The sequence below is a fragment of the Drosophila santomea genome, chromosome 2R, assembly GCF_016746245.2.
Source record: "Drosophila santomea strain STO CAGO 1482 chromosome 2R, Prin_Dsan_1.1, whole genome shotgun sequence".
Lineage (NCBI taxonomy): Eukaryota > Metazoa > Arthropoda > Insecta > Diptera > Drosophilidae > Drosophila > Drosophila santomea.
This window is the reverse complement of record NC_053017.2, coordinates 16,255,815-16,282,488: the sequence shown is the minus strand read 5'-3', so window position 1 is coordinate 16,282,488 and position 26,674 is coordinate 16,255,815. Positions and strand designations below refer to the sequence as shown.

The window sequence follows — 26,674 nt, the reverse complement described above, 5'->3', positions numbered from 1 at the left end:
GCAGGAACATGTCTTTCGAGTGCCCGTAATCCCCGCCCAACTTCTGCCATTGTGGTAAGCTCCGGATCCCTGCTTTATGACACGCGTAATGCGAGTCAAAATATGCAATTAAACAAAAACTTCTTGACTGGAAAAATATTTGCATAACTTGGGCAATGCTGAGTTGTTGTTGAACTTGTCATTACACACGCACAACCAGGGGAGTACCAGTCATCAGCGCCACCCACTAACCATCCAGCCACCCAGCCACCCAGACTCCCAGCCATCCAACCATCCTGCCACCCACTAATTTACCCATCCAGTGGGGGTGGTGCTCTCGCCAAAGTGTGGATTAATAGCTGGGGTGGTGCTGCTGCCAGAAATCAGCGCTCGTAAAATTTACGTAAAATTCATTAAGCGCAACAAAAGACGCTGGCTGGGCGGAGGAAAGCGGGCAGGTTGGGCGAAAAAAGGGGGGCGGCTGCAATCGCTTAGAGACAAAGCCCTGCATAGTTGATAAGGCGCGTCCTTCGCGGGGGGTGGGAAAGTGGTTGGAGCTGGGGGTGTTTAGTTGGGTGCCTGGGTGGCTTGGCACTTGTGGTGCCCTCGAGTGCCTGCTGCCAAGTCAGGCGTCAAGCCGCAACAGGAGCAACCAATTTTTGTCATATCAAAGGGTCCAGCATTATTGTTGCGCCATCAAGACGGAGATACACTAGCAAATAATTTTCTATAAATATTGAACATAATTTTCATTAATTTTAAACAGCTTGAAGCTGGGAGAATATTTTTAAATGGAAATTACTATTCTTGAATGTATTATAACTAATAGGATTTTAATTTTTGGTTAAAGCTATTTTTAGTAGTATTCCACCGCGCAGATAAAATAACCTACAGATAAACTAGCCCGCAGATAAACTAACGCCCAGATAAACTCACTAAATTCGCAGCATTTTTTTGGAGTGCTTCCCGGAGCTCAATATCCTTGAGCTCCTGTGCAGTGAGGCGCTGCAATTCAGCGCTCCTTAAGTGGCCCGACATTGTGGCAGATCCTTTGCAGTCGCCCCAGTCCCCAACTCCCAACTCCCGACTGCCAGATTGCCGCATTCCACGCCCTGCATCCCGCATCCTGCATCCCGCATTCCGCGTCTCGACTCCTGCCGACTGACAGATTAGCGTGTTGACATTAAGTTTGTCCTTTGGCTGTGTAGGCTAACATATGGCCTTTAGGTGGCTTTAAGTATCGAGCGCATTCAACTATAGCTCCAGCTGCACATGCAAATGCTGATGGAGCCACGCATTACAGCATGTTGCGGTCGCTCCTGGTGGGTGTGACTCCTCGCCAACTGCCGCCCGCCTCCATTCTCCTGGCTCCTATCTGCTATCTTCCGAATCCCGGATGATGGCTCCTGTGGCATGTAATGAGTTTTCCATTGCCCCGCACACGGTGCATCAGGTTTCCTGTACCTACATCACCGCTGATTTGTGCGGTTGATAATTGGGCTCGCGGTAATGTTGGTAATTACCGTCTTTCTGTCCACCGATTCGGGATATTGACGGCCATTGTCAAGGGCGCGTTTTATTTGCAGGACCAAATCCTTTACAACGAAACGTTCGACAAACAGAATTAAGCCAAAGGGAAAATCTGGCAACAAAAAGGGTAAAAGCGTTGGCGAAACATTAGCGAACAATGCATATTGACATTGTACTGACAGTAGACGACATGACACTATACGCTTTCGAAAAGCTTTAATTATTGGATTGTCATTTATAGTAGTAACTCTATGTTTAACTCTTGACTTTGAAAAGTAGTAAACTTTTAAATTAAAACCTCACATCTAAGCTAAGTTTTAGTTACTGTTTTTAACATGCAAACTTGTATTAACACGACAGTGTCTGGATGAAATGGAAATTTCGGTGAAAAACTATCGAAAGCTAGCCGAAAATGGCCGGGAATATAAAACGCTTGCGGCCAACGCTTTCATGTCGACCATAAAAATAGCAGACGCATAAAAAATTAATAAGAGGTGGTCAGTCGACGAGGACGACGCATTGCCGTTGTTCCTGTCCGTGGCATAAAAAAAAGAAACCCTTGTGTCCTGCAAACGCCCCTCAATCCTTGCCCCCACCCCCACCACCACTATTGTCGACTGTGGCAGACATCATTAATGCATAATTCAAGCGTTTGGCAGTTTTGTGCTCGATGCTTTCAATATTCAATTTGAATGCCGCCCAAAGCGATTCGAAGCGGTTTTGTGTCTGCAGCATTGTTGTCCCTATTCGTTGTTGTTTTCTGCCCCATTTTGTTTTCGTCTTCGCTTTCATGCTCGCTTATTTACTTGACCGCCCCCCAATTTCCACGCCCAGTTTTCCGCTTTTCCATCAGCGTATACTACCTGCTGCATTATTCAGACGCCTCGACTCGGAATCGAACAAAATGCATGGTAAACAATTTCCATTGGCAAAGTGGTGGGGGTCGAGGGGGGCGGAGACAATGGCCGCTTAGTCTCGTCATCTTGCTGTTGTTTTTCCGACCGGCTTTTCTCCATTTTCCCGTCACCATCAAACGAGGGTCTTACAGCCACTGGCAACGAATTGAAATAGGAATTTATTTAGCTCAGAAACAAAGTAAATACAAAGTTCCTCACAATTCACTAATTGCCACGTTTTCTTTTGTAATTGCAAATATCCATAAAAATACAAAATTAATTGGCAGTAAGCAATAACAATTTCATTTCAAAACACAGGCTTTCCACATGTTTTATAAAGGAAAATGTTTTAAATTTTTTTAAGAATTGTTTGCATTTGTACCTTAAATATTCAGTTTCATCACTAAAAATAATATAAACCAATGGTTTCAAAATTAAATCTAAATATTATTGCTAAAATAATGTATAGAACTTAATCTACAACAAGGGAACTTGCTGCACGCCTTCGGTGCTATTATCTTGGCCGCTGCTGTGTGTCCTGCATGCGTTAGTTGTTTATTAAATATAAATGATTGTCACTTGCGGCATGTTGCTGCCGTGTCCTTTTTGAAGTAAAGCGAAATGTTGATGGCGATGATTGCTCGAATTTCATTTGGCCAGAACATGGCTGCAGGACATCGAAGTCCTTATTGCGATTCCATGCTTGAACTGCAATTGCTGGCGATTTCCCAACCCCAGAACCCCCCACCTTCCTACAGGCGACCACATGCTAGGCACTTTTCTTTCAGGCGGGCGCCACTTTGACAAGTCATGCAATTGTTATGGATACTGGCCATTTGCTCGTCATAAATGTGGATTGTCACGACGGCATCCCGTCATCGAAGTGGAGTTCCTACACACCCGCTGATCCACCGCTGTGCAATCATCGTCAATCGCCCGATATTGACCACAAAATGCCATTAAAAAATAATTACGCATTTTAATTGGCATTTAGTTGGGGCAAAAAAATTAAGTGCGCTCAACATAAAATGTGATTACACCCGTTGCACATAGGAAAAAAAGGGGAAAAAGCAATCGAGGGGATCAGCGTGTTGAGCAATTAACCTTTAATCGTATTGATATGTTTGATGACATGGAGTGCTTCAAAATCCTCCGAGATTTTAAATAGGCATAGGAATAGGAAAATCATTGTCAAACTCTGTATTTGTGAGAATTTATTAGAGTTTTTATTAGAGAGGATTTCTATGTGAGTTGTGTTAAACTTTTAGCAATTTGCTTAGTTCTGATTTGTATGCACTTAATTTTATGTTAAAAATCTATTTGTAAGTGGGTTACATTAAAATGAAAACAAATTATCAAATACTGCATTTTTAATCGAGATAAATATAAAAAGTGCTTTTATTGGCAAAACGATTAGGTTTTTCATTTCGTATTTTCTTAAAAAGGGTATTCTGCAAACAATTTTTTTTGTCGCTAATTACATTAACGCTTTTTTTTCGAAGCTGGATGAAAATAATATGAGCCTGCATGTGTCACCTGATGCATATCGAAGTACCTGATTGCAGTTGGCACTTAAAAATCAATTAACAGCGGCTGCGGCACAAATAATTCCAAATGGCCAGGCATCCAAATGGACGGCTTTTCAATTGCGTTAGTGGAAAAAGACGGGTAATTGTACATTTTTACCGGAAAAACTTTACATACCTTGTGTTATACATTTATGCGGCAGCTTTGGGGCACCTCCAATGGTGTGGCAACATGGCAGGATTCGCCGGCAGGATATTCCAACCTTTGTAACAATTGCGTGCTCAACCCACCGAACCGCAAATACTCCATCTCTCCACCACTCCGCCCGGAGAACAACACTAATTGCGGTATTAAAATAAACTACAATTGCAAATGGCGCATTTTATTCGAAGTCAAGAGGAGGGGAAGGTCCTTGCTGGCCACAGTCGGTAGTTATTATTTGCTGCAGTGGCTGCATTTGCTGCTGTTTGTGCTTGCCATTTGCATTGTTGCCATTTCCGCTGGCTGGCGCATTTTTCTATGTAATTGTGGTTCCGTAATGTGTGACAATTAAGTCCAATTCGTGGAAATCTGTGGGCCGAAAAGCTGGCGAGCGAGCGATAGCGGCTAAGATGGCCAGCGAAGATGGCCAAAAAATCAGAGCCACAATGGGCGCTACACCCCGTGGAAGTGACTCTTTTCATAGGCCTTTCGTATGCCATAATCATATTTAAGGGTTTCCTGGAACATTCGTGCGACTGCAACCTCAATTGCAATTGCAATTGCTGTTGAACAGTTGGTTAGCTGGACTCGTCCGCCACTTTTCCGCCATCTGCCATCGTCCAACGTCCAAAGTCCAACGTCCATCGTCCATTGCTACCATCGTTTCTCTGTTTGGTTGAAAACCACAAATTAAGCAGAGAAATCCTTGCCGTGCATGCCAACGATGGCGCCCAGGGAAAATTCCAACAAAAATGGAAACAGTTCCTATCGACTATAGACTACCCACTAAAAATAGCAGTGACACATTTCAACATTCAGTTTAGCTTTATTCATTCCCAGTGGTTCAACAAGGTCTGGTACAACCATGGCATATAGCTCGTGAGATCCAAAAATGAGTTAAAGCCATCGCAATTTCCCGTAACGAAGCTGGCTATCCCAAATTGAACATATATAGAACTCTGTCCGCGTGGCAAATGTGCACCCAATGGACTTCCGGAGTCTCCGGAGCATGCGAACTGCGCGGGATTCCAGCAACATATGTAGGAACTCGTAACACCACAATACTCTTTTCTAACTCGACGTAGGGACATTTCCTGCAGAGTGGTGGGCATCTTAGAATGTGGTTCTATCTGACCCCAGCCAGTTAAAGTAAAATTATGTATACTGTCTGCTAAAAACTGGAGTCCAGGATTTATAAATATGCAGATGGGTCGGATCAAAGCTGCAAATTGAGTTGAAATTCGTTATTTATGATAGGCATTATGTGCGTATAAGTTACCATTGTAGACGACGTGTTGATCCAATTTAAGCACAGCTATATCATGGTTCCGATAGTTTACGTACTTCTCATGACGATATATGGAAAGAACTGCATAGTCTCTGGTCTGGCCATCCGATGTCCTCGACGAATCGTATTCCCCCAATCTAACAAATCTGAAGGTGTAAAAAAAAATTTAATAATACACCGAAAGTTGAGGGAAGTTACAACTTACAAGGAGTCGTTGATTTGCGTACAATGGGCAGCGGTTAGAACGAAGCCTGAAAAGAGGTAATGCCTTTTTAAAAACTGGTGAAAATATAATACTTAATCGGTTGCAGTTGCAAGTACGAACGGTGGGCAATCAGCGAGCCGCCACATGCGAATCTCCCATTTCGAATCAAGTAAGCCATCCACGGGCTCCTTCGAGCATCCTGACCACCAACAACCCTCATTCCGTTCGGTTCAATGCATTTGGGATCCAATAACGTCGAATATCCCTGATTTCCAAGGCTTAGGATTACTAAGAAAGTCAGCAGAACGATCGCAGGCGTCATCTCAAGTCAAACAGCAGAGTAAAACTGAGTTGACTTAGTAAAATTTATTAAAATGAAAAGTGGGATGCTCAAAGAGTGCAATAAAAGCGATTAATAGGAACTGTTACAAAAGAATTTACAAATAAAACGAAGAGATCACGATTTCTGAAGAACTGACACTAACAAACAGTACTTTGATAAGGGGGGCTTTTCATAAAACAAAACAAAAGATGAATAACGTGAATGATACTCGTATGTTTAACTTACACACATTAAGCGAGAGCTGTAGTTTTGGCTAGTAATACTTAATGATACAGATAAGTGAGTAACAAAGTGTTATCAGATGATATATAAAACATAAGTTTTTTATTTTCTTTATAAATTTCCATATCTTAACAGAGAGCTTAATAAGGCTGCATTTAAATGGGCATGCCATGAGGCTTACAAATGAATGGGTATTAAAAAAATACAAACGCAGGCGAGCGCCCACAAACATGCAACATCCCGACCGCAATGTATTACGAGGGGCGTGGCAGGTCTGGGCAGCCAGATAAATGCCCGTTGCTGCTGCTGTTGCTGCCATTGTCGTTGCCATGTTGCCACGTTGCATGCAAACAAGTGCAGCACACAAACACACACACACACACACACTTACAGACTGGTAACACAAAGGCACGAACGCTGACACGCTGGTGCCCGCACGTCAGCGCTCGTGCGTTTATTTGCCGTTTCCGCTTCCGTCTGTCGTCGTGGCCGTCATCGCTGCTGCTTCAGAATCCGCAGCCCCAACCCCCCAGACCCACCAGACCCCCCAACCATTCCATTGCGGTCAATTGCAGAGCTCAGATTGCGCGTTAATAAGTTGCTGTTGCACTGCTGTTGCAACTGCTGCTCCTGCTGCTGCTGTTGTCACTGCCGCAAGGACTTTGCATGTAATGCACTCCGTAATTTCCATAGGTCCCATTCAGCCATTTCCAGAATGGCAACATAGTCAACTAGTCAACGCAGCTCCTATCGCCATCTGCAACATGTTGCTGCTACAGAGTGGCAACTGCAGCAGCGGCACCAACAGCAACAGCAAGGACATGAGTCGATAGCATCGGCAAAGTAGCAACACAAAGTTGTTGTCCCCGTCCGTCGGGCAACAGAGTCTCGTGTCTCCTCTCGACTTGGCTTGAAGTTTTTATGTGCCCGTCCAGAAACTAATAACCGTAATGCTTAACGTTTATTGAAAACAGGTGGCCAGGTGGGGTGTGACACTCCGACTTGGCCAGAAACCATGCTTCACAACCCATTCCAACATATATATACCCATATGCCACGGCAGCAGTCGGACAGTTCATAAATAGTTCCAGCAGCTCCACGGATGCAACTTTTTGGCGTCGCATTTAATGAAGCAGCCACTGGCTTGACCAATTCCCTGTCCTTATGGCCAAGGAAATCAAGAGTTTTCCCAAGCAAAAGTTTCCCACCGACAGTCTGGCACTTTTCCTTTCGCCGCTGGAGAATAGAGGTTTCTAAGTTGTCTACAAGGAAAAACACTTGTGCTTTTAAGCATATCTTTTAAGATAGGATGAATAAGAATTAGTTTAGGAAGACTTGGAGTAAACAGCGATTGTAGTTATATTGTTGAATATATTAATATAATTTATAAAACATTTTATGTGGAAATTCCTTTTCATGAACCTATGCAAACTTTTCTTACATAATTTTTGCGCGCAGTGCACTAAGGAGATGCTTGTGGTCATCTACAAATGCCGGCCATATATTATGCATGGGCTGAAAGGAAAATGATCAACAAATGATTGACATCAGAGCTGCCCTTAAACTCCTCCCACCCTCTCCCTCCCACAATTTTCCCACCCCCCCAGCAGCGGAAGTTGCGTTTTCCGGGGGGCAAAACTTTGGCAAAGTGAAAAACTTGCTGTCAGCATTAGATAAGCGCCACAAGTTAATAGACTTGTAAAACACACACACTTCTCTCCAGTGTTGACCCCTCGAAAAAAACCTTGGCTAGTACAGCGGGGTGGCATTCATGCCGAAAGAGGAATTTTATTTATTTGTTCGTCGTTGGCATGTGGCGCGTGTTCCGTTTGGTTTTGCTGCCACCCTTCTCCCGGCCACCGCTGTATAAAAAATAGTGATATAAATAAAATTGTTATATACGCCCACTCCTGGGGAAAGGGGCGGGGCCGTCGGCAGTCGACTGGCGGCTTATCAGCCAACTAACAATTTAGGTTGTCAACTCGATGGGCAGCAGAAGGAGATGTCTATCGTCGTGGGTGTAGTGGGTGTAGTGGGTGTGGTGGGTGCAAAACTTTTCTGTTTAACTAGACTCTTGCTTAATTTGAGCGTCTGCGGCTTGCCCTGTTGTCCCTAGCCCCTTTTGTTTGATCTCTGACCGGGTCAAAGTTTAGCTCATCAACAAATGATCCATGGTTGTTGCTGATGTTGTTGCTTCTGCTGCTCCTGCGGGGGGCGGAGTGATTGACAGCCCACTTCCGTTTCCTCCGGCGGCGGCCGAGTGTGTGTGCGTCAGCTTATCAACTGTAGTAACTTTCCAAGTCGATTTCAATTAATCAATTGTCAAAATACTTGACAGCTGAATTTATAACTCATTTGGAGCAGCAGTTCCAAGTGAAAGGGAAGCAGGCGACAGCAGGATGTTGCTGCGGCTGCTGCTGCTTCTACTGCTGCTTGTGTGTTGCACAGTGTAAGTTGCAAACACTAGACGAGAAAGCTAGCAACACAGGTCCAAATCGCCGTGACAAGTGTAAAAATGCAATCACAGAGGCGTGGCATCTTCATGCACTCGATGTATGTATGTATGTGTGGTGTGGCTGCCACGAATGTTGCCAGCGTTGTTGCTGCTGCTGCTACCGTTGACATTGCCATGTCATCACTCTCGCTCAGACGAGTCAGTCAAGTTGGAGGCACTTCGCCGGGCGCCCTTATCCGCGTCCATGCTCACCCGGGGTTTATGCTCTGTTATTTACAATAGCGCATTTTTACACATATTTTTTCAAAGTCAACAACATGATTTTCGCAGTCTACGCTGCGCGACGTGTGCATAAAACCCAAACACAGCAGCAACACGAGTTCGGCGGCAGCAGCAGCAGCAACAGGGAAACAACATTTACATTTTAAGTAGTTTTTAAATCGCTGCAGACAAACGTCAGCGTGTTGACGATTTATCATGCTCCCGCTCTGCTCCTTCGCTTGGAAGTGGGTGGCAGTGGGTGGCAGTGGTGGGTGGGGCTGCTCAGTGGGTGGTGCGACGTGATACATCCGGCACCACCCGTCGCGCTAAGGCCAGTGCAATTTTTGATTGATTGCTGTCAGCTGGCGGAGTGTTTAAGCACAGACTGCAACTATAAGTACTGCAACGTATTTGCCAGCCGGAAGTAAAGTAAATTCGAAAAACTCCGACTCCGCCAACTGCTCTTTGCGAATTTCCCTTTTAATTAATTTAAGGCCGAATGCAACTTATTGATTTATGTGCAGGCCTGCAAATGAGGCTGAAAGGCGCCAGCGGCGGTGGCTGTGTCCACTTAAGGCAAGAATACTCAATTAGCTGCGAATGCGGATGACGATGATGACAAGCGTGCTGCTGCACTGAGCGAAAAAGTAGTTCCTCATTATCGGCAACTACAAATTATACATCAAATACTGGTGAAGTTTGCCTTGAATCTCTAAATAAGTAGGTACTAATTCATCGAAACGTAGTGAAAGGTATTAAAATGTAGTTTTAAATGAGCTGTTAAGGAGTTTCTCTCGGTGCACTGGCTCCATGACTCACTTCCGGCAACTCGTTAAGTTGATCACATTGCCGAGGGGTCAAGTGTCGCGACAAGTGTCAGCACTTCCTTTGCCCATCCCTTGGCTGCATTCTCACATCTTTTCACATATGCAAAATTAATTATTTGGTGGATCGCTTCGCGAGCACGGCGTAAAGTTCAAGTTTGCTGCATTTTCATGCCGGACGAAAATTCAATTGAAACTTTGCAGACGACAGAGAATGCGATTGCGACAAGGCTAATTTCCGTGCTCCTTCGAATTCTCGTACTTGAATAAGTTTCCACACAGATGCCGATGCCAAAAACTTGCATTAAAGTGGATCGGTCGATGGAATTTATGAAGTGCGCGCCCGCGGCTGATTGTCCACAATCCCCTCCTCTCCCACCCTCGCAATTTGATTGTCCAGGAATCGAAGAATTTTTACTTTATTTGAACTCGCCTCCATCCATCTATCCATCCATCCAGTCGATGGTCATGGCCATGGCCACTTGAAGCGCATTTTCTGCGCCATTTCCATTCCGACTTCTGGCCTTCGGCTCTTGGCATCCCCTTGCCTTTTGCCGCTTTCACTGGCTTTTGCTGGTTTGATAAATTGTCTGGAAATTACAAATGGACACAGGGGCCAATAGCTTTTAGGCAAAGTTCGCAACGCTGCTCTTGTTTTGGTTTCGTTTTCGGTCAGGGGCATTTATGGTAATTTAAAATAAATGTGTGGCCCTGGAAGGAGCTGAGGATTCGCAGGCGCTTCCTGTCTATTTACGCTGATTTATGGCCGAGCATTGTTGACTCTTAATGGCAAATGTCGACAAATTTGCTTTAATGGTCAATATAACAGAGGCTGCCGCTCGGTTTTTTTGATTTATGCCCCCAAAACCCAGTCGCCTGGGATTCTCTTCTAGGCTGAAACCCGAATTTGGACCGGTTATCAGTCACTTAGCCTGAACTTCGCTCCTGAACTTCGCACCCAACCAATCGCTGAAGATGGCGAATAACAGCTGCTGGGAGGATATTGGCGGGGAGAACAGGTGAGTCCTGGTAGAAAGGTCCTGCTACTTTGCGTTCCAACTGATTTTTCATATTCCTCATGAGATAGAAGTGTTTTCTGCGAGGGTCCCCTGCTGGATGCTGTCCAGAGATCGAAAATGTTTCCCGACTGCAAACACTTTGTGGATATGAGCTGCATTTATACACCTGCCCAAACTTTGAACGACTTCGATATGTTCACCAATTGCTGCAGGAACGATGGCTCACTAAGGTTCCTGCAAATGTTTGTGGAGGTAAAATGTGAAAAACCCTAAGAAAAGAACATTTAACTATAAAACAGGTATGATTCCATTACAAACTTATAATTTTAGAAATATTTTCTTACTGCAGAAACACTTCAATGATCCTGGTTCGGAGCTGGAACACTGGACGCCGCCGGATTGGAAAGAAGAGCCTTCGTTTCTTGCCAGGATCGGTGACCCGGAACTAAAGAAGTTCGGTTCGGCTGTCAATGGACTTTGGAAGGAGTTGGGTCGGCGGATTAAGGATGAGGTTAAGGAGAACCCCGACCAGTATTCCATACTCTATGTACCCAATCCCTTCATTGTGCCCTCCTCGAATTGCCGGGAGTATCGCTACTGGGAATCATTTTGGATCGTTCGCGGCTTGCTGCAGTGTGGCATGCATCAAACAGCCCGGGGCATGATCGATAACTACTTGGAACTGGTGCAGCAGTTTGGTTTTGTGCCTGGCTGTGGCAGGATCTACTGCTCGGGACGATCGAACCCTCCACTTTTGATCATGATGGTGAAAGCTTATGTGGAGGTGACCAAGGACGAGCAGTACGCCATTGAAGCGCTGCCACTGCTGGAAACCGAGTACGAGACCTTCACCAGCAAACACTCGGTGCAGGTGAAGGGCAGAACCATGTATCAGTACAGGGATTTCTCGGCGGGACCAAGGCCCGAGGCCTATAGGGAAGATCTGGAGTGTGTGGCAAACATCAAGAGTCCTCTGTCCCGAGAGCTTATGTACACCGAACTCAAGTCGGCAGCTGAATCGGGCACGAACTTTAGTTCCCGCTGGTTTGTCAGCGTCGATGGTTCGAATAAAGGATCCTTTCGGGACACCAAAACCTCTGCCATTGTGCCCGTGGAGCTGAACTGCATCGTTTTCCGGAGCGGCAAGATCCTGGCCGAATTCAATCGCAAAGCGGGCAATACCAAAAAAGCCGATGAGTATCAGGAAAGAGCCTGTGGCCTCGTGAGAGCCATTAGGAATAATTTGTGGAATGCCCAAGCGGGCATTTGGTTGGACTACGATCTGGTGAACAACAAGCCACGCAACTACTTCTGCTGCACCAACTTTGCCCCACTGTGGGCCCGAGCCTTTCCCTTGGTGGACACCGATAAGGTGTCCAAGGGTGTGATGCAGTATATCAAGACCAACGAGTTGGATGCCCAGTACGGTGGGGTGCCGTACACGATGAATAAGGAGACGGGTCAGGACTGGGACCACCCAAATGTCTTTCCGCCCATGATGTTCCTGATCGTCGAGGGCCTGGAGAATCTGGGCACTCCGCCGGCCAAGGCCATGTCCAAACGTTGGGCCCATCGGTGGGTAAAGTCCAACTATGCGGCATATAAGTACGAGAGTTTCATGTTCGAAAAGGTAAGTCGCTGAAATATATAATACTACTAAGTATTTGTGTTGGTAAATCTTTCCAATATTATATAAGTTTTTATTTGAAGATCAAGTTAAACTTTTACTAGACTGTCATACAGGTTTGAACACCTGACAGTAACGATCGGCCTTCAATAATATTTCGCACTAACATGGCAGCTTCCTAATCCGATTTTTCCCACCCTATTGCAGTACTACTGCGACGAATTTGGCACTTCTGGAGGAGTCTCCCCAGAACACACTCCAGTGGGTTACGGCTGGACAAACGGCGTGATCATCGAGTTCCTCTGCAAGTACGGAAAGGAGATTAGCTTGGCCGACAACAGCGACGAGGGCAGCAAGAGCAAATCTAGAGGATCAAAGACAACCGGAAAGTACGACTACATCATCACCAGTGAGGCCAACATGGAGGATCAGCCTACCAAGAAGAAGTGCGTGTGTGGGGATCCTTCAACAGCGGCAGTCAGATCGAACAGATCAACTGCCACAACTGCTACCAGCGACTTTTCACAGCAGACACAGCCACAGCCACAGGTGCCGAAGAAGGACGATTGCTCCTGTGGCATTGCCCAGAAACAACGGTCACAGACGCAGCCAGGAGAGGATGGCAAGTGCTCATGTGGTGCAGGAGCGCAGGAAAAGTCGCAGCAGCAATTGCAGGCGACGGATGCGACGAGTTGTGGAAAATGTGGTTCCCAGAAACAGCAGCCATCGCAAGTTCAGATGCAGAGATCTCAGCAACAAGGACACGACGCCCAGTGTCCTTGCTCCGGAAAAGTAGCACCACAACAGCAGGAAGCCTTGGGAATGCAGCACGATCCAGATTGTCCACTATCCGGACAACAGCAAAAGGGAGCAGAACTCATTGTCGTGCCAAGCCAAGTGCCGAAAGACGATCCCGACTGCGAGTGCTCCATGGACGACCGGCAAAAGCAGCAGCACAAGCAACAGGACTGCATGCGGCAGCAGCAGCAGCAGCAGCAACAGCAGGAGCGCCAGAAGCAGCAGCAGCTTCAGTCTGAACAGCAACAGGATTGCTCCACCAAGCCAGACACGCAGGACTGCTCCAAGCATCTGAAGAAGTCTAGTGGCGCCTGTGGTTGCATGGACGACGAGGACGATCGACACGACGCGCTAACGGGACACTACTTTCCAGTGGCCGACAAGGACCCGGATGAATTCAATGGGCTGGAGAGTAAGTCGCCCCAAAGGGAGTCGGGATGCGACGGCTGTGGCAGGAGTGATTGCCCTGATCCTCCGCAGGAAGACAATGTTTCCAGAGCTGAAGGGAAGCCACAGCAGATGCCCGTTCAAGGATATGCTCAAACCAAAGCTTCTCAGCATACAGCTGCCAATGATTGCAGTTGTGCGGTGGGTAAGAGTCAGAGCAAAGCGGCATCAGTCGCACCAGCGCCCACCTTCATATGCCCACATTGTGGAGGCATCACTTCCGAAGCGTTCCTTTCCACCACCAATCGAGCACAGGACGACTGTGACTCCAAAGCAGGAGGTGGACAGTCACTCCGTGGTCTTCCCAGCAAGGGCATGCAGAGTGGTCACAGCAAGGTGGCTCCCGGCGTTGGTGGTCCAGAGTGTGCTCCTTGCAAGGCTCACGTGACTGCGGACTTCCCACCTGGCCACGGACCAAAGCCCCTCTTCAACAAGCAGTTCCCACTGGCAGATCCTGTGAGTACCTTCGACGCGTGTCCTGCGAATCGAGGATCTGATGCGGCCAACGGCAAGAAAAAGAAGAAGTGCTGCAACTGTGACGAAAAAGAGGATGGGGAATAGATCTACATCATCTATAGATCAATGCCGTAGAAGAACATGCGAAGGCCTATAGAACTGAAACTAAATTTTAGTGTGTCAAATTTGTGGTGCTTCATCAGATTGAAGGCTTAAAATAAAAAGTATTTTTAAAAAAATTATATTCACAATTATATTAGAAAAGTTGCATTCCAATTAATAACAACTCAGTTACTTAGTTGCTGAATTTAGTGCACTTTGTGGACTGGTCATAAAAAAATACAAATTAATTGGGAGCCGAAAAGTTAGGTACCCCAGTCCCAGGTGTTCCATTACACTTTTCCGGACAACTTCCGCTCCGGATATAGCAGGTACACCAATAGCTCCTCGGTGACCTCGACCTTTGAGTGGGAGCATCCATAGCCGTTGTAAGCCAGTTCATGCTCCTCCTCGTCCAGCACATAGTACAGGTCGCTGGCTAGCGCGGATGAGAGACTCTGTCCTGGTTGAAGGACCTTGAGAGCATCTCGCCGGAACAGTTGAATGGCCAGGACTACATTTTCACTAGACTTCAAGCAGGAGTCCAACCGCTCCTGCCCTTTCGAAGGAAAGAATGCCTCGTCCAACTGGAAGAGCAGCCTTCGGAAAATGAAGCTAGCGAAGGTCTTTTGCTGGTTCTCAATCAACTGCCTCTTGCGCAAGGAACTCGGTTGCATGACTGCGAAGCCCACATAGATCATCAGTAGGAATTGGGTGCAAATGGACAGGGCCAGGACAAGTAGGAGATAATCCTCGTCGCAGTACTTCAGAATTGCTGGTTCTTTCCAGTTCAAGATTGGCGTGATGCCAACAGGCACATATCCTGGCTGCAAGGTGGCCACCAACATTGTCATCTATTCAAGGATCACCGAGTCAACGAAACCGGGGTCAAATTTGGAATTTCGATGTCACCGGGTGAGGGTAATAGCCAACGAATCAAAACTGGGCAAGCGTGGCCTGCTCTTACATATCTGGGTTATATAATTTAACAGAAACAGGTTACTTAGTCTCAAATACGTACTCCTATATCCTAAGATATAATTTTAAAGTCATTAGAATGGGCTAACCAGATAAGACCATAAAACCTTTCTTATTAGATAAGATTTTTCCCTTGTGAAAAGCTTTCTGAGAAACATCGCCTAATTTCTTCCATGACATGTCATTCACAATCCACTACGCTTATCTTTATGGGCCTGTCAATATCTTTATGACGCGCCCACCCACCCAAGGATATGTACATTTGGACAAGGACACATTTTGGGGGAAAGTGAAAGTATCCTTTGACACAATTTCCGCCAGCTTCTGTCTCTGTCTCTGTCTGTGTCTGTGTCTACTCCACTATCTCGCTCTCTTTCTAGCTGTGTGTGCTCAGGCTTGTAATATTGGCGAACGATTCATTGATGTATTCACACATACATATATGCACACATGCGTTCACTGACTCATAAGCTCACCCACACAGATTGAAGCCGAAATATGCGCGCTCCATTACAAGAGAACCCCCATACCATGACAAACCTTACCATACCATGCCATACCATACCATAACATCCCATCCCGGAAAACCCCCTGTCGATGCGATTGTACGGCTCTGATATTATTGAAATGCCATTTTGATTGGCTTTGATGTGTGTGGATGGCTGGATGGATGGGTGGGCGAGTAACGATTTGATGTTGCTAAATGTTTTATGCAGATGCTCTGATAGCAGGCAGCAGGCAGCAGGCCATGGTTCCATTGATGTGATTAAGCGATAAGTAGTCAGCCATGAAGCATTTTGGCCACAGATATTAGTTTGTTCGCCCGGTGATTGCACTGCACGCTAATTTGATTGAATGGCCTCTGCCGACTGGAAGGGTTTGCATAAAAGAGTTCGGCTGGCAGCTTAAATAGGAGCTGGAATACCACAATCCCGATTCCCATGACCTCTCGCTTCCGAGTTCTTATCCAATTATACACTTATGACCATTTGTCAGTGGAATGTGTCAACACTGCCGCGGCACTATGTCAATGTGTGTGAGTGTGTGTCTGGGCTGCGAAATAAGAGCCGAAACCCACACCGAAAAACGCCCGAAAGTAAAACCCAAGGCTGACAGGCAGACTGCCAGGCAAACAGGGAAAACTCTGGGAAAACTCTGGGAGGAAATGGGCGAGGGAATCGTAACCGCAACCGAATAACCGAGTCATATCACAGACGTGCAACTGAGCAGCACTTGATGATGAAGAATGTGAGCATCCTTGGCAGCGCCTGCACATGCCACTTGAGGCACTGAGAAAAACACTGTGCACCAGACTGCTAACTAGACTAGATAAGCCAGAGTTGGGTCTAAATCAAACGAAATAATTGAATTAGCCTCCTGGCGCGATATAAAACAAAATATCATAGGCAGGTTTCCAGAAGTTGAAATAGCAAAATAAATATATAAACACCTAGCAAATGGGCAACTATCCACTTCGTAAAAACTTTTGTTTAATGTATTCCCAGAGTGGGCAACCCGTGTCCCCAGTCAAATGGCAGTGATGAAATGCAGAAATGCTGTAGCTCATCAGTCTTAGGGAGTACGACTGCCGATCTCACCGCCCAACTAGCCCCCATCCGTCGCAAGTCCTTCGGCGGAAATCCCCTCTTGATTATAAGTTTGACGCACCGCAGCCTTTAATGTGGATTCCGCGACTAGCACTGAAAGACTGAAGGACGAAGGACTAGAGAACTGGGAAAAAGTTGCAGTCTAGCAGACTTGGCAGACTGCTGAGTTGCGTTTCCAATTAGACTCTGGGCGAATCATTTGCATGTTATTGACTAAATTAAGTGGCAAGCTAAAGTTGTAAAAATATGCGAAATTGGCCAGCAGACGAGCAGACGAAACACAAAGCAAACTATGCGAATCCAAATGAATTGAAATGAAACGAAATGAAATGAAATGAGACCGAGCTGAATGAAATGGAGAGGGATTTTGGCTCAGTTGGCATAATATCTATCGGATGACAACAGTTCAAATACCTTCACTTTGAACTGCCGAAAACTGAACTGAACTGAACTGAACTGCTCTCCACCTGAGTTGTCATGCTGAGAATATCCAAATATCCAAAGAGCCGAGTTGAGTCTTTGTTTGGCTGCAAATTGAAATTGAAATTTGCATGTTTGCCACCAGAAATGTTTCAATTATTCGCATGCACAAATGAATATAAAATCGAAACAAGCGGCAGGAGCAGCTGCAACAACAACGAGAAATCTGTCATATGTCAAACTTTGCCATATTTAATTTCCTCTTTGCGAAATTAGTTTTTCCTCATCCGAAATTTGTGTGCACCACATATTCGTGTTTGCCGATTTTTTCTCCATTTTCTGTTCCGTTCTTCTCTCTCCCCTATAAAAGTCTTTTTTTCCGTCCGCCCCTCGCACACGACTGCAATAATTCATGTTCAAAACTACAAATTGAGTCATAAACAACTTTTGATTTCGCATATGGCAGTCATGTCCTCCGGTTTCTGGGGGGTTGTGTCTTATTTTTTATATTTTCCTTTTTTTGTGCTTGGCGTTGCATACTTTTTGGGGTGCATTTGGGGATCGGCATAGAGAGGGGGGCGTGAGTCGTGATCGCGGCGGTCGTGACACGATGAGCTTTTCTTTGATTAAAATAAACTTTTTCTATTCAGTTTGTTGAAAGGTTTTATTCTCTAGCCGCAGCATTAAAGCCATAGGAATTCGGATCCATACGAGTTAAAAGCTTGATTCTATTCTATTGTAACACGAGTCTTACCTAGTTAACCAAATAACAATATGTTACATTTAGGGCTGAAAGATTCCTAGATTCCTGTGCTATTCTTAACAAACTGCATTTTCAGATAAGTTCAAACCACATTAGGCACATGCCAAGAGAAATGTGTAGTTTTTAAGCACCACTAGTGGGATTTGCCGGAAGTGCCCATTGTGTTCTAGTTGACCTTTTTAAAAATGCAAGCGGTGCCTGCAGTCGCACTCATTAAAAACAAAAGATTAAATCCTGAATGTGTGCTGTGTGCATACATACATATATATATAGTGTATAGACGCACAAAACCGCTTAATTCATAATTTAACTGGGCGCACTTTTAGTTGCGGCTGAAAGTTGAAAAACCATTTAAAAAGGTATGCAAACAATGTTTGTCCGTCTGCGTTTCTGGATGTCGGCATGTCTGGATGTTTGGGCTTACTTATGTATTTCACTCGTTATGATTTATTTCGAAATACTCTGGCCACATTCAGACACCAGCGGCAGAAAACCCGAAAACCCGAAAACCCAAAAAGCTTTGCCGCTTAATTTCATTAAAAATTTATGAAATAAAGGCACAGCCAGGATGGCGTATTAAAATTTGATAGTCTGCTCCGTGTGCATGTGTGTCTGTTGTTCTCTTTTTAATTTTTTTTTTTACTTTTACTTGCGAGTGTGTGTGTGTGTGGGTGCCTGTCTGTGTGTGAGTGCTCCATGCGTCATTGTTAATATTGTGCTGCGGTTTTTACGCCAAAAGTCACCGATGGACGAGTGGACGGACGACACGAAAAGAAAAAATGTGGCCCGTCTGTGTGCACTTTATTTGATGGACTTGTTTATGAGCCATTTCCATGCCATTCGAAATTCCCATCTGGATGCAGCACCTTGATTCTCGCTTTTATTAATGTTTATTGCATTTCGAGCGTTTAATTTGATGTCCGCGTCCAAGTTGCCAAATGATGAGACGTTAAATGGAATTGCAACTCGAGTTGTCCTTATCCGACCGGCGAACCAATTTACAAATGCACACGAATTGCGGTGGTCGACGCACTTTTCCCTTGCTCATATTCCTTATTTCATTTTTATACGTTTTTACTTTTGTTCTGTATACCCTTCGTTTTTTTTTTTTTCGGCCAAAAATTGCATTTTTAATATCCTTGGCAAGGATCGCTGGCTGTCATGGGTAATGAATGCGCTGGCAAACAATTATTTTTATATGACTGCTGGCTGCGACAGGCGGCTGTCTCTTTGCCGCTCTTCTGCAGAATTCTCCAGCTCCCAGCTCCAACTCCTTCTTCTTCTTCATTTTCCCTAGCTTCTTCTTGCCCGGTTGCCAGCGGTAACGGTAACTGCACATAAAAGCCCCGTTACATACTTGAGAAGTTACAAGATGTCATTTCGGCATCCTGCAATATTCATAACTGCCACGAGCACACTGCTAAAAACAGGGGCGGGAATTTCCAATCAATAAGATACTTTTATTAGTATTTCGATAAATAATTACAAATCATGTAGTTAAACAAAAAAGATACTTTCCTTCGACTTTTACATTAAGAACCCTCTAAAAAATCTTAAATATCTTTAAGATAAAGTAGATAAAGTATCTTAAAGATATTTTTGAAAATTTTTCTTAATTTCTAGCAATGTAGAATCATCAATGGTAATGTCACACTTAACTTAAATTTATGTTTTTTACGCTTACAAACTAGGGCGTACTGCAATGCTTAATCATTTGCGAGCCAACAAACGCATAACACCTGCTGAACAATGGCGAACAATGTTCTAGTCACACTTGCCGCGCTTGCAACAGTGACACTCATTAGATTAGCGCTGATTGCGCAACCACTCGACCTCATCGCACCACCCAACCACCGAAGGACCCACCTATGTATGTATGTATGTACAAAGGGGTTTTCGCCAAATGCTGACAGCTGTGTGACGACAGCGCTTGGGGAACGCCTTTAAAAAGGCCTTGGGCACACGGATGTGTGGGTGGGTGGGGCAGTGGGTTGTGGGTGGTGGTTTGGCTGCATTGATTGTTTTTGCCACTGGTAATTTGAAACTTTAAAATATTTATGATTTATGTTTAGTTTCCTTCAGACTGCTGGGGGTGACAAAAGGACACGAGATCGCAGGAAAGCCAGGACACCCTCAAAAATTCTGTGGCCAGTGGGCGACGGGCGTTGGGCGTTGGGCAGGAGGAGGGCGTGGCCATGGCGAATGCTGGAAAATTTTTCATTACACAGCTATGCAGTCGGGCAATAAGCAAGGCAGCAGAAGTAGAAACCCAAAGAGGAGTGACATCTAATGGAGTCCGCAAATTTTGCATGAGCGGATGGGATGAGATGGGATGGGATGGGATGGAATGGGATGGGGGACTCACTGAGAGATTGGCCAAAATACTTGGCACGTGCTGGGGGGATGGGGGCTTTTGCGCTTCAAGTAATGCTGAATTGAGTTGTCAGTTGTGCGAAAAGTTGCGTTTTATGAGGGTGGTTGATGTGCGGGGATTAGGGGAAAGTTGGCAAGACTCGCATTAAATATTAATAAAAACGCTACCTCGGGGACTTGCAGGTAACTGCACGTCTGAGGTGGATTTGGAGGTGTCTCTGCTTTGTGGAGGACGTGCCTAATAAAACGCCTGCCCCGCCAATTTCCATCGTGATTTGTCGGCCTTCTAATCCCGAATTTCTAATCTAAAAATCCCTCGAATGACTCCGAAACGCGAGAACGGGGTGACTTTTTCTCCCACATTCCGCACCCCAAAAAAATTCTGGGAAATGTGCGCATTTTTCACTAACAATTTATTATCAACCACTTAGGATCGGTATAAGCGATAGTCCATCGAGGCTTATTAGATTTCAAAGAGTGGGTATGAAACGACCAAACCCCCATTTGCCCCTTCCCCCTTGAAGTAGAATATCTATGACAAGTGCAACAGTGCGACGACAAGTGGAATCAACCCTTGGTTTTCTTTTGGCGGGGTGTGGAAACTTTTATAGACCGTCAGAATGATATATGCATGCCAATATTATGACAGCAGCAACATAACTGGCAACTGTTGAAATATGCCCTGGGCCACCAGAACCGAAAACGAAATCGAAAAATATTTCAATGGGGAAATAAGTTTTTGGAAACGCTAAGTTGGAAATACTCTACCAAAGTTTCAGCTCTTGGGCAGGTTGGAAATTATGCTTAGATATGAATGAAGAATTTACCTAAGAAAATAAATTTGACTTTGTGGTAGCATCGCTAAAATATTTAAAACTGTAATAAAATCTTTTGATAATAGCAACTAAGTTACTACAGAAGTTCAAGTGGCATAGGATATAACCTAGCATAGTTGCTTTTAAGTAGGTCTGCATTCATTAATAGCTTATAAAATGGGATAAAAAACTGATCATTGATACTTCTTGAATATTCCTGATTACCCTGCTACTTCAGGGTATCCGCACAAAGGAGAAACGAGAAATGGCAAATCAGCAGCAACAACTCATCGACGACGATGGGCGTAAAGTTACGCGCGCATATGTAAGTGTCTGACTTCCGTTTCCGCTTGACAAGCTACGATGCTGCCATATCCCGCTGGGGGGTGGCTTCCTCCCCTCCCCTCCCCCTTTCCTACCCCACACCACTAAACACCCCGCAACCCACAGAAGTTGGAGTTGAAGTTGAAGTTGTTGTCATGTTTGTCAGAGGTTGGGGCTATTACATTTTACTTTTCATATTTGCCAGGAATAACCGTGAAATTGTTTTTTCTGTCTAGCCCGCCCCTCGCAAAGTACATAAGTGTGTGTGCGTGTGTCAACTACCCCTTTTGTCAATTTCAGTGCTGAAGTATGTGCAAAAAGCGCTCTTGGTGAGCTCAAGAGTGTGGGGGCAGTTGGAAAACTTTCATCTATGCCGCCTTGGGCCACAGCAAATTGCAAGGGATTCGTGGATTGGTGGATTGGATAACCGGGGTTATGAGTGTGGGGGTGGGGTGGGGTAAATGCTATTTAAATTATACATTTTAATAAGCTCTTTTCGGCCCTTTTGTTGCCGACCACCGGCGTAAGTAAGCCTGTTATTTGATATCGATTGCTAGAGAACTAATGCAAGCGGGCATTCGTAATTTTTGTAAAATATTTCCGGCTGCTTAGCGCACACACAATTTAACTCAATTAAGTGGGCATATTTAAACATGAAATTGCTGCAACGCAATTGGCAAATATGTACACGGATTGACGCCACCGAAAAAAAACTGAAAAATAAGGAAAAAGGGAAAAAGCTAAAGGGAAAATAACAAAGAAGAAGCTCAATTCCCCAGAGTGGCTGCATCACCGAGGGATAACAAGGGTAACGAGAGGACTCAACAACGCAGCCAACGAACTTGAACCGCAATTTTTATTTGGCAATACATGCTAAGACATTTCCGTTTTACCCCAAGCATACCTTTTTGGCCCACGTTTTTTGGCTACTTTGTTGCCGCAACCCTCATGAATATGTAAGCACTCGCTGTGACGGCGTCCCCACGAAGATCCGTCCAGGTGGGAAGGCAACCTCGGAGTAGGTAAGCCCGTTAGCTCGGGGTGGTCTTTGCCCAGCCAAGCAAGACCAACCTGCAGCGAAGATATAGTGGCGGCAGTCTGTACTGTACTGCCCCACCAGAATCACCCAAACCACCAGAATCACCCGACCCACCGACCGAGACAGACAAACATCAATAAACAAGAACCGTCGCGTAAATAATGCAGCACCCGGAGACGCTGCTCAGTTGGACTGACTTGCCTGTTCGCCCGGCGAAAGTCACCAGTCACCGAGCACGCACGGATCGTCTCCGGAACTCCAGAAGTCATCTATGCACTGGCAAAAAATACCCATCATTATCATGCAGTTCAAGCTGTGCAATTTTCTAAATTGGCACTAGAGATCAAATAACCGCAGCCAAATCCAAAAATTTGTGACCATAAGGAAGTAGTATTACTTTTTTATTGAAAACTGATCTGCCTCACTCTAATAAATCTAATTCAAACTAAAAGTAGTTGAAAAATTTAATTTCCAGATCATTGAAGTTTAAAGAAAGCTGTGCAAATTCCAGAGGTTTTTCCCTGTTAGGGCGAAAGCAAGTAAGCTGAATTCCCCTTTGTGATTAGATTGGTTCTAGATACTTTAGTTCCCATTTTCCGCCAGTGTATTGAGAGTCTAGTATTCCACCCTGTTTAAAGACTACGTGCGGTGCGCCAGACATTCAGACATTTCCCTGGTGTGCAGACTTTGGCTTGCTTGCCCTGCACTGCAATTGTCTCGGGCTTCATGCATTTTACATTTTTAATAGATTGCCTGGGATTAATAACACACGCATTTGCCCATATAGACGTCCTGGATTTTGAGGGGCTAATGGGGTTCAGGGGGTGCCAAGGGGGTGCCAGGGGTGACCGCAGGTATTGGTTTTAGTTTTGGTTTCCTTGGTTGGCCCAAGGGATGCATAACACATTGCGCGGTTTACGCCTCGACGCGTGCCCCTGGAAATCGGAAACTGGGGGAAGATATAGGGGGTATAGGGGGCAAATCTCTGACCAAATTGGCGGTGGTAGCAATGCGTGCAATTAGCCAAGAGTGATGGAAGGGAATCTGGCTAATGGAGGATGAGTTTGGGATACTCTAACGAATGAAACGGGGCATGGGGTAACTGCGTTCAGCCGGCGGCTTAATATAAATTATCATAAAGAATCACTTTTGGTGAACACTCAAGGAATCCCTTGGAGCTAATGAACACTTAGGAAATTTCTAAGGAATAGATTTTAATTAGATGGCTGTTTAAGGAACTAACTTACAAGAGAATATTTATATCAAGTATAAGTAAAATATAATACTGTATTTAAATTACCTAATCCTCTCTATTCTTAATAACACCTAACTTTTTTTCCCCAATTTAAGAGCTCCCATCCCAAACTATCATGTATATACATATATGGTGGTATTTGTTAACCACCTCCAGGATGCATCGTTTGAGGAAAGTACCCCCATATCGTTAGTGTGTTCAAAGCTCTATGGAAATATTTCAATTTGAGGCGCATAAAACTTTCCGGGAAGAGGCAACCAACCAGGAGCCAGAAGCTCCGGCTTCGGAGCGTCAGAACTCACCCGAAAACTTTGGAATAACGCAAAATGTGCGGACAGCAGGAAAGCGAAAAAGTACGAAGAAAGCCCAAACCAAAAAAAAGAAGAAAAAAAGTGCAAAAGAGAAAAAGTGGAAAACTTCTCGGGCGAGTAGCCGCCGAATCCTTGTGGTCCTCGGATCCATGGGCCGCTGGTCCAAGTGGCAAAGTTTTGGCTGTTGAAGACATTAATTTGAGCCTTGATGATATTCAATTTAGGCACTCCGCTGAGACTTCTGGCACTAAGCCCCCAGCCCCCAGCCTCCAGCTCCACACACTCGCGTACTCACAATGGAGGCAGCCACTGAAAAATATGAGCTGACCTACGTAGGCAGTGTTCACTCGCACAGTTGTGGCCAAAATAATAGGTGTTCACTTGTACCATGGAAAATCTGAATTACAAATATGGCTAATCTCAAACAAATTCCTTAACATGAACTCCTTATGAATTTATTAAATAGAATTTAAATGAATTCGAAATATGAATACTTAAGCAATGGCAAGGAATCAAATGTTGTGTTAAATTAACACAGTACCAATTAAATTAGAATGAAAGAATATTATAATTAATTATATGCTTTTTACCGCATCTGTTTACCTCAGAGACTACTTACAGGGGAAAGGGAAAACTTAGTGACAGCAGGAAAAGTCCCCAAAAATAAGAAAAACAACAGGGGCAAAATGTATTTTTTGGCACAACTTTTACATGCACTTGCCGCGTTTGTTAGCCGCGTGTTGTTCTTGTTGCCGGACCGCGCGCTCTTGGCCTGGTCAACTTTTCATGTTTGAGCTTCATTTTATTAAGTTGGCAACACTTGCATAACAGCCAGCAGCCAACTGGCAAATGGAAAATACCGGCTGTGCCTACAATTTGGGGTCAGCGGCGAGCTGTGCAACTTTTCCTTGGCCCGAATTATTTTTCTTTTTTTTTTTGTCATAGTTATTTTTAAGTTTTTCGTTTAATTTTCAATTTGCCGCGGGGCGACATTATTTTTAAAATATTCACCGAGTTGAGACTTCTCGCAGGCCTTTTTCACCAGCTGTTGGCGCTTGTGTTTTAACTTGATTTGGTTGTCGCATAAGCTGCTTGGCCTTTTGTTATTATGCCAGGCATTATTGTTATTCCCTCGCTTGGTTGACCATTTATGCTTATTTATTTTCGCCCACTCGCATTTCCGTAGCATACTTTTGTGGGCAGCGCACCCACACTCACACCCGCACACACATACGCGCGCGAACAACGAGGAAAATGAGTAAACTGGTACGTGCTCGTTGTTTGGAGGGATACGGATATATATAATATGTGTAGCATCGGTATCAGCAATAATTTGTTCACAAAGAGCTGGGCGCAGAGAAATTCCATTATTATTATTTGCACTGAGGTGTTTATTGATCTTCTCCAAACACGACTGTTGACACTGTCCACCGTTTGTTGGCTTGTTGATTGTTTGTCTTGGCTTTGTCTGCGGGCGGAGCCTAAGGAAAATATCGAAATACTACCATTTGCATCGCCCCGGCGACAATCTAGACCATCTTATACGCAAGCCCGGCTAGAGACCATAAATTTCCGGCTTTAGTGGGAGTCTGCAAGTCGACGACACTGAGCGGATTTCCTAATTTATAAACTGAAATAATCACTAGCGTAAATTATACTCCTCTTGTTTTATGGAAAACCAAATTAAATTGAAAGTAAGCCTTTGGGATTAATTGTATGTGGATTACAAGTAATAATGAATCCCATTAACAGGGAATTAATTACAAATATTTAAATTATTATATATCATAGAATTTATAGTGATAAATCAACTTATTATTTGATGAATTTGAAAGTAAGCTTAAGTACTTGATTTATTACCCTTTAAACAGCACTTTTTTTCGCGCAGTGTGTGTGTGGTCGCAGCTGCTGCATTGTGAACTACTCGCAGCGATAAAGTAATGAATTACCTGGTTCTGTACAACAATAAATTGTATTTGGATTTTTATTACAAGTCTGCTGATTACGCTGTCAATAGCTGGGGGAAAATATGATTTTTTTGCGCAGCTCTGCGACCTGGGCCGTTGTGTCCACTGCCATTGGCCATTTGGGCGGTGCTGGTATTGCTTTTGGCCCTTTTGTTGGCCTTCTTGTTGGCAACTGGCAACTGGCAACGGCTGCTGCTGCGTTGGCCTTGTTAAATTATGCTCGTCATGGCGGCACTTCCGGCCCAAAGGCGCTGCCAGCCATGTCCATTGTTGCAGGAGCCGAGAAGGGGATTGGATGCTGAATCCTGAGCAGCATCCAGAGGAGCTGGAGGAGCATAGCTGTCAGGTTGTCTTCGTGTTTTTTAAGTTATTGCATTGGGAATCGGCCGGCAGCTAAACACAGGAGCAGGAGCACGAGCTTTAGCTGAAGCACTAGATGGAGTCGCAATTGGAGCTGATGCTGATGCTGAAGCTGAAGCACAATAACAAATGAATCTAGCCGTGGAGCTTTGTGGCTGCTGTTCCTTTTGGCGTGCGACAAGGCCGTGCCATCGAAAATTCCCCTGATCCCTTATGTAATTTTTAGATTTCCTTCTCCTGCTTATTGGCCAAAGTGAAATCCATGGTTGGCATAAAAAATATGAA

General features: G+C 44.9%; 3 protein-coding genes across 3 annotated transcripts; 1 reads left to right on the top strand and 2 right to left on the bottom strand.

The window, feature by feature from the left end:
• Window positions 1-4,963: 4,963 nt before the first annotated feature.
• Window positions 4,964-5,948, bottom strand: LOC120444890 (venom protease). The gene is made up of 4 exons (XM_039624874.1): window positions 5,747-5,948; window positions 5,627-5,672; window positions 5,413-5,567; window positions 4,964-5,355 (listed from the first exon to the last, which is right to left on the bottom strand). The coding sequence occupies exons 1-4, from the start codon at window positions 5,946-5,948 to the stop codon at window positions 4,964-4,966; spliced, it is 795 nt and encodes a 264-aa protein (XP_039480808.1).
• Window positions 5,949-10,590: 4,642 nt separating this feature from the next.
• Window positions 10,591-14,320, top strand: LOC120445994 (trehalase). Its single transcript, XM_039626727.2, has 4 exons — window positions 10,591-10,750; window positions 10,819-11,002; window positions 11,100-12,380; window positions 12,585-14,320. The coding sequence occupies exons 1-4, from the start codon at window positions 10,707-10,709 to the stop codon at window positions 14,181-14,183; spliced, it is 3,108 nt and encodes a 1,035-aa protein (XP_039482661.1). The 5' UTR covers window positions 10,591-10,706; the 3' UTR covers window positions 14,184-14,320.
• On the bottom strand, window positions 14,306-15,155 carry LOC120445995. Its single transcript, XM_039626728.2, has one exon. The coding sequence runs from the start codon at window positions 15,029-15,031 to the stop codon at window positions 14,471-14,473; it is 561 nt and encodes a 186-aa protein (XP_039482662.1). The 5' UTR covers window positions 15,032-15,155; the 3' UTR covers window positions 14,306-14,470.
• Between the last annotated feature and the right edge of the window lie 11,519 nt (window positions 15,156-26,674).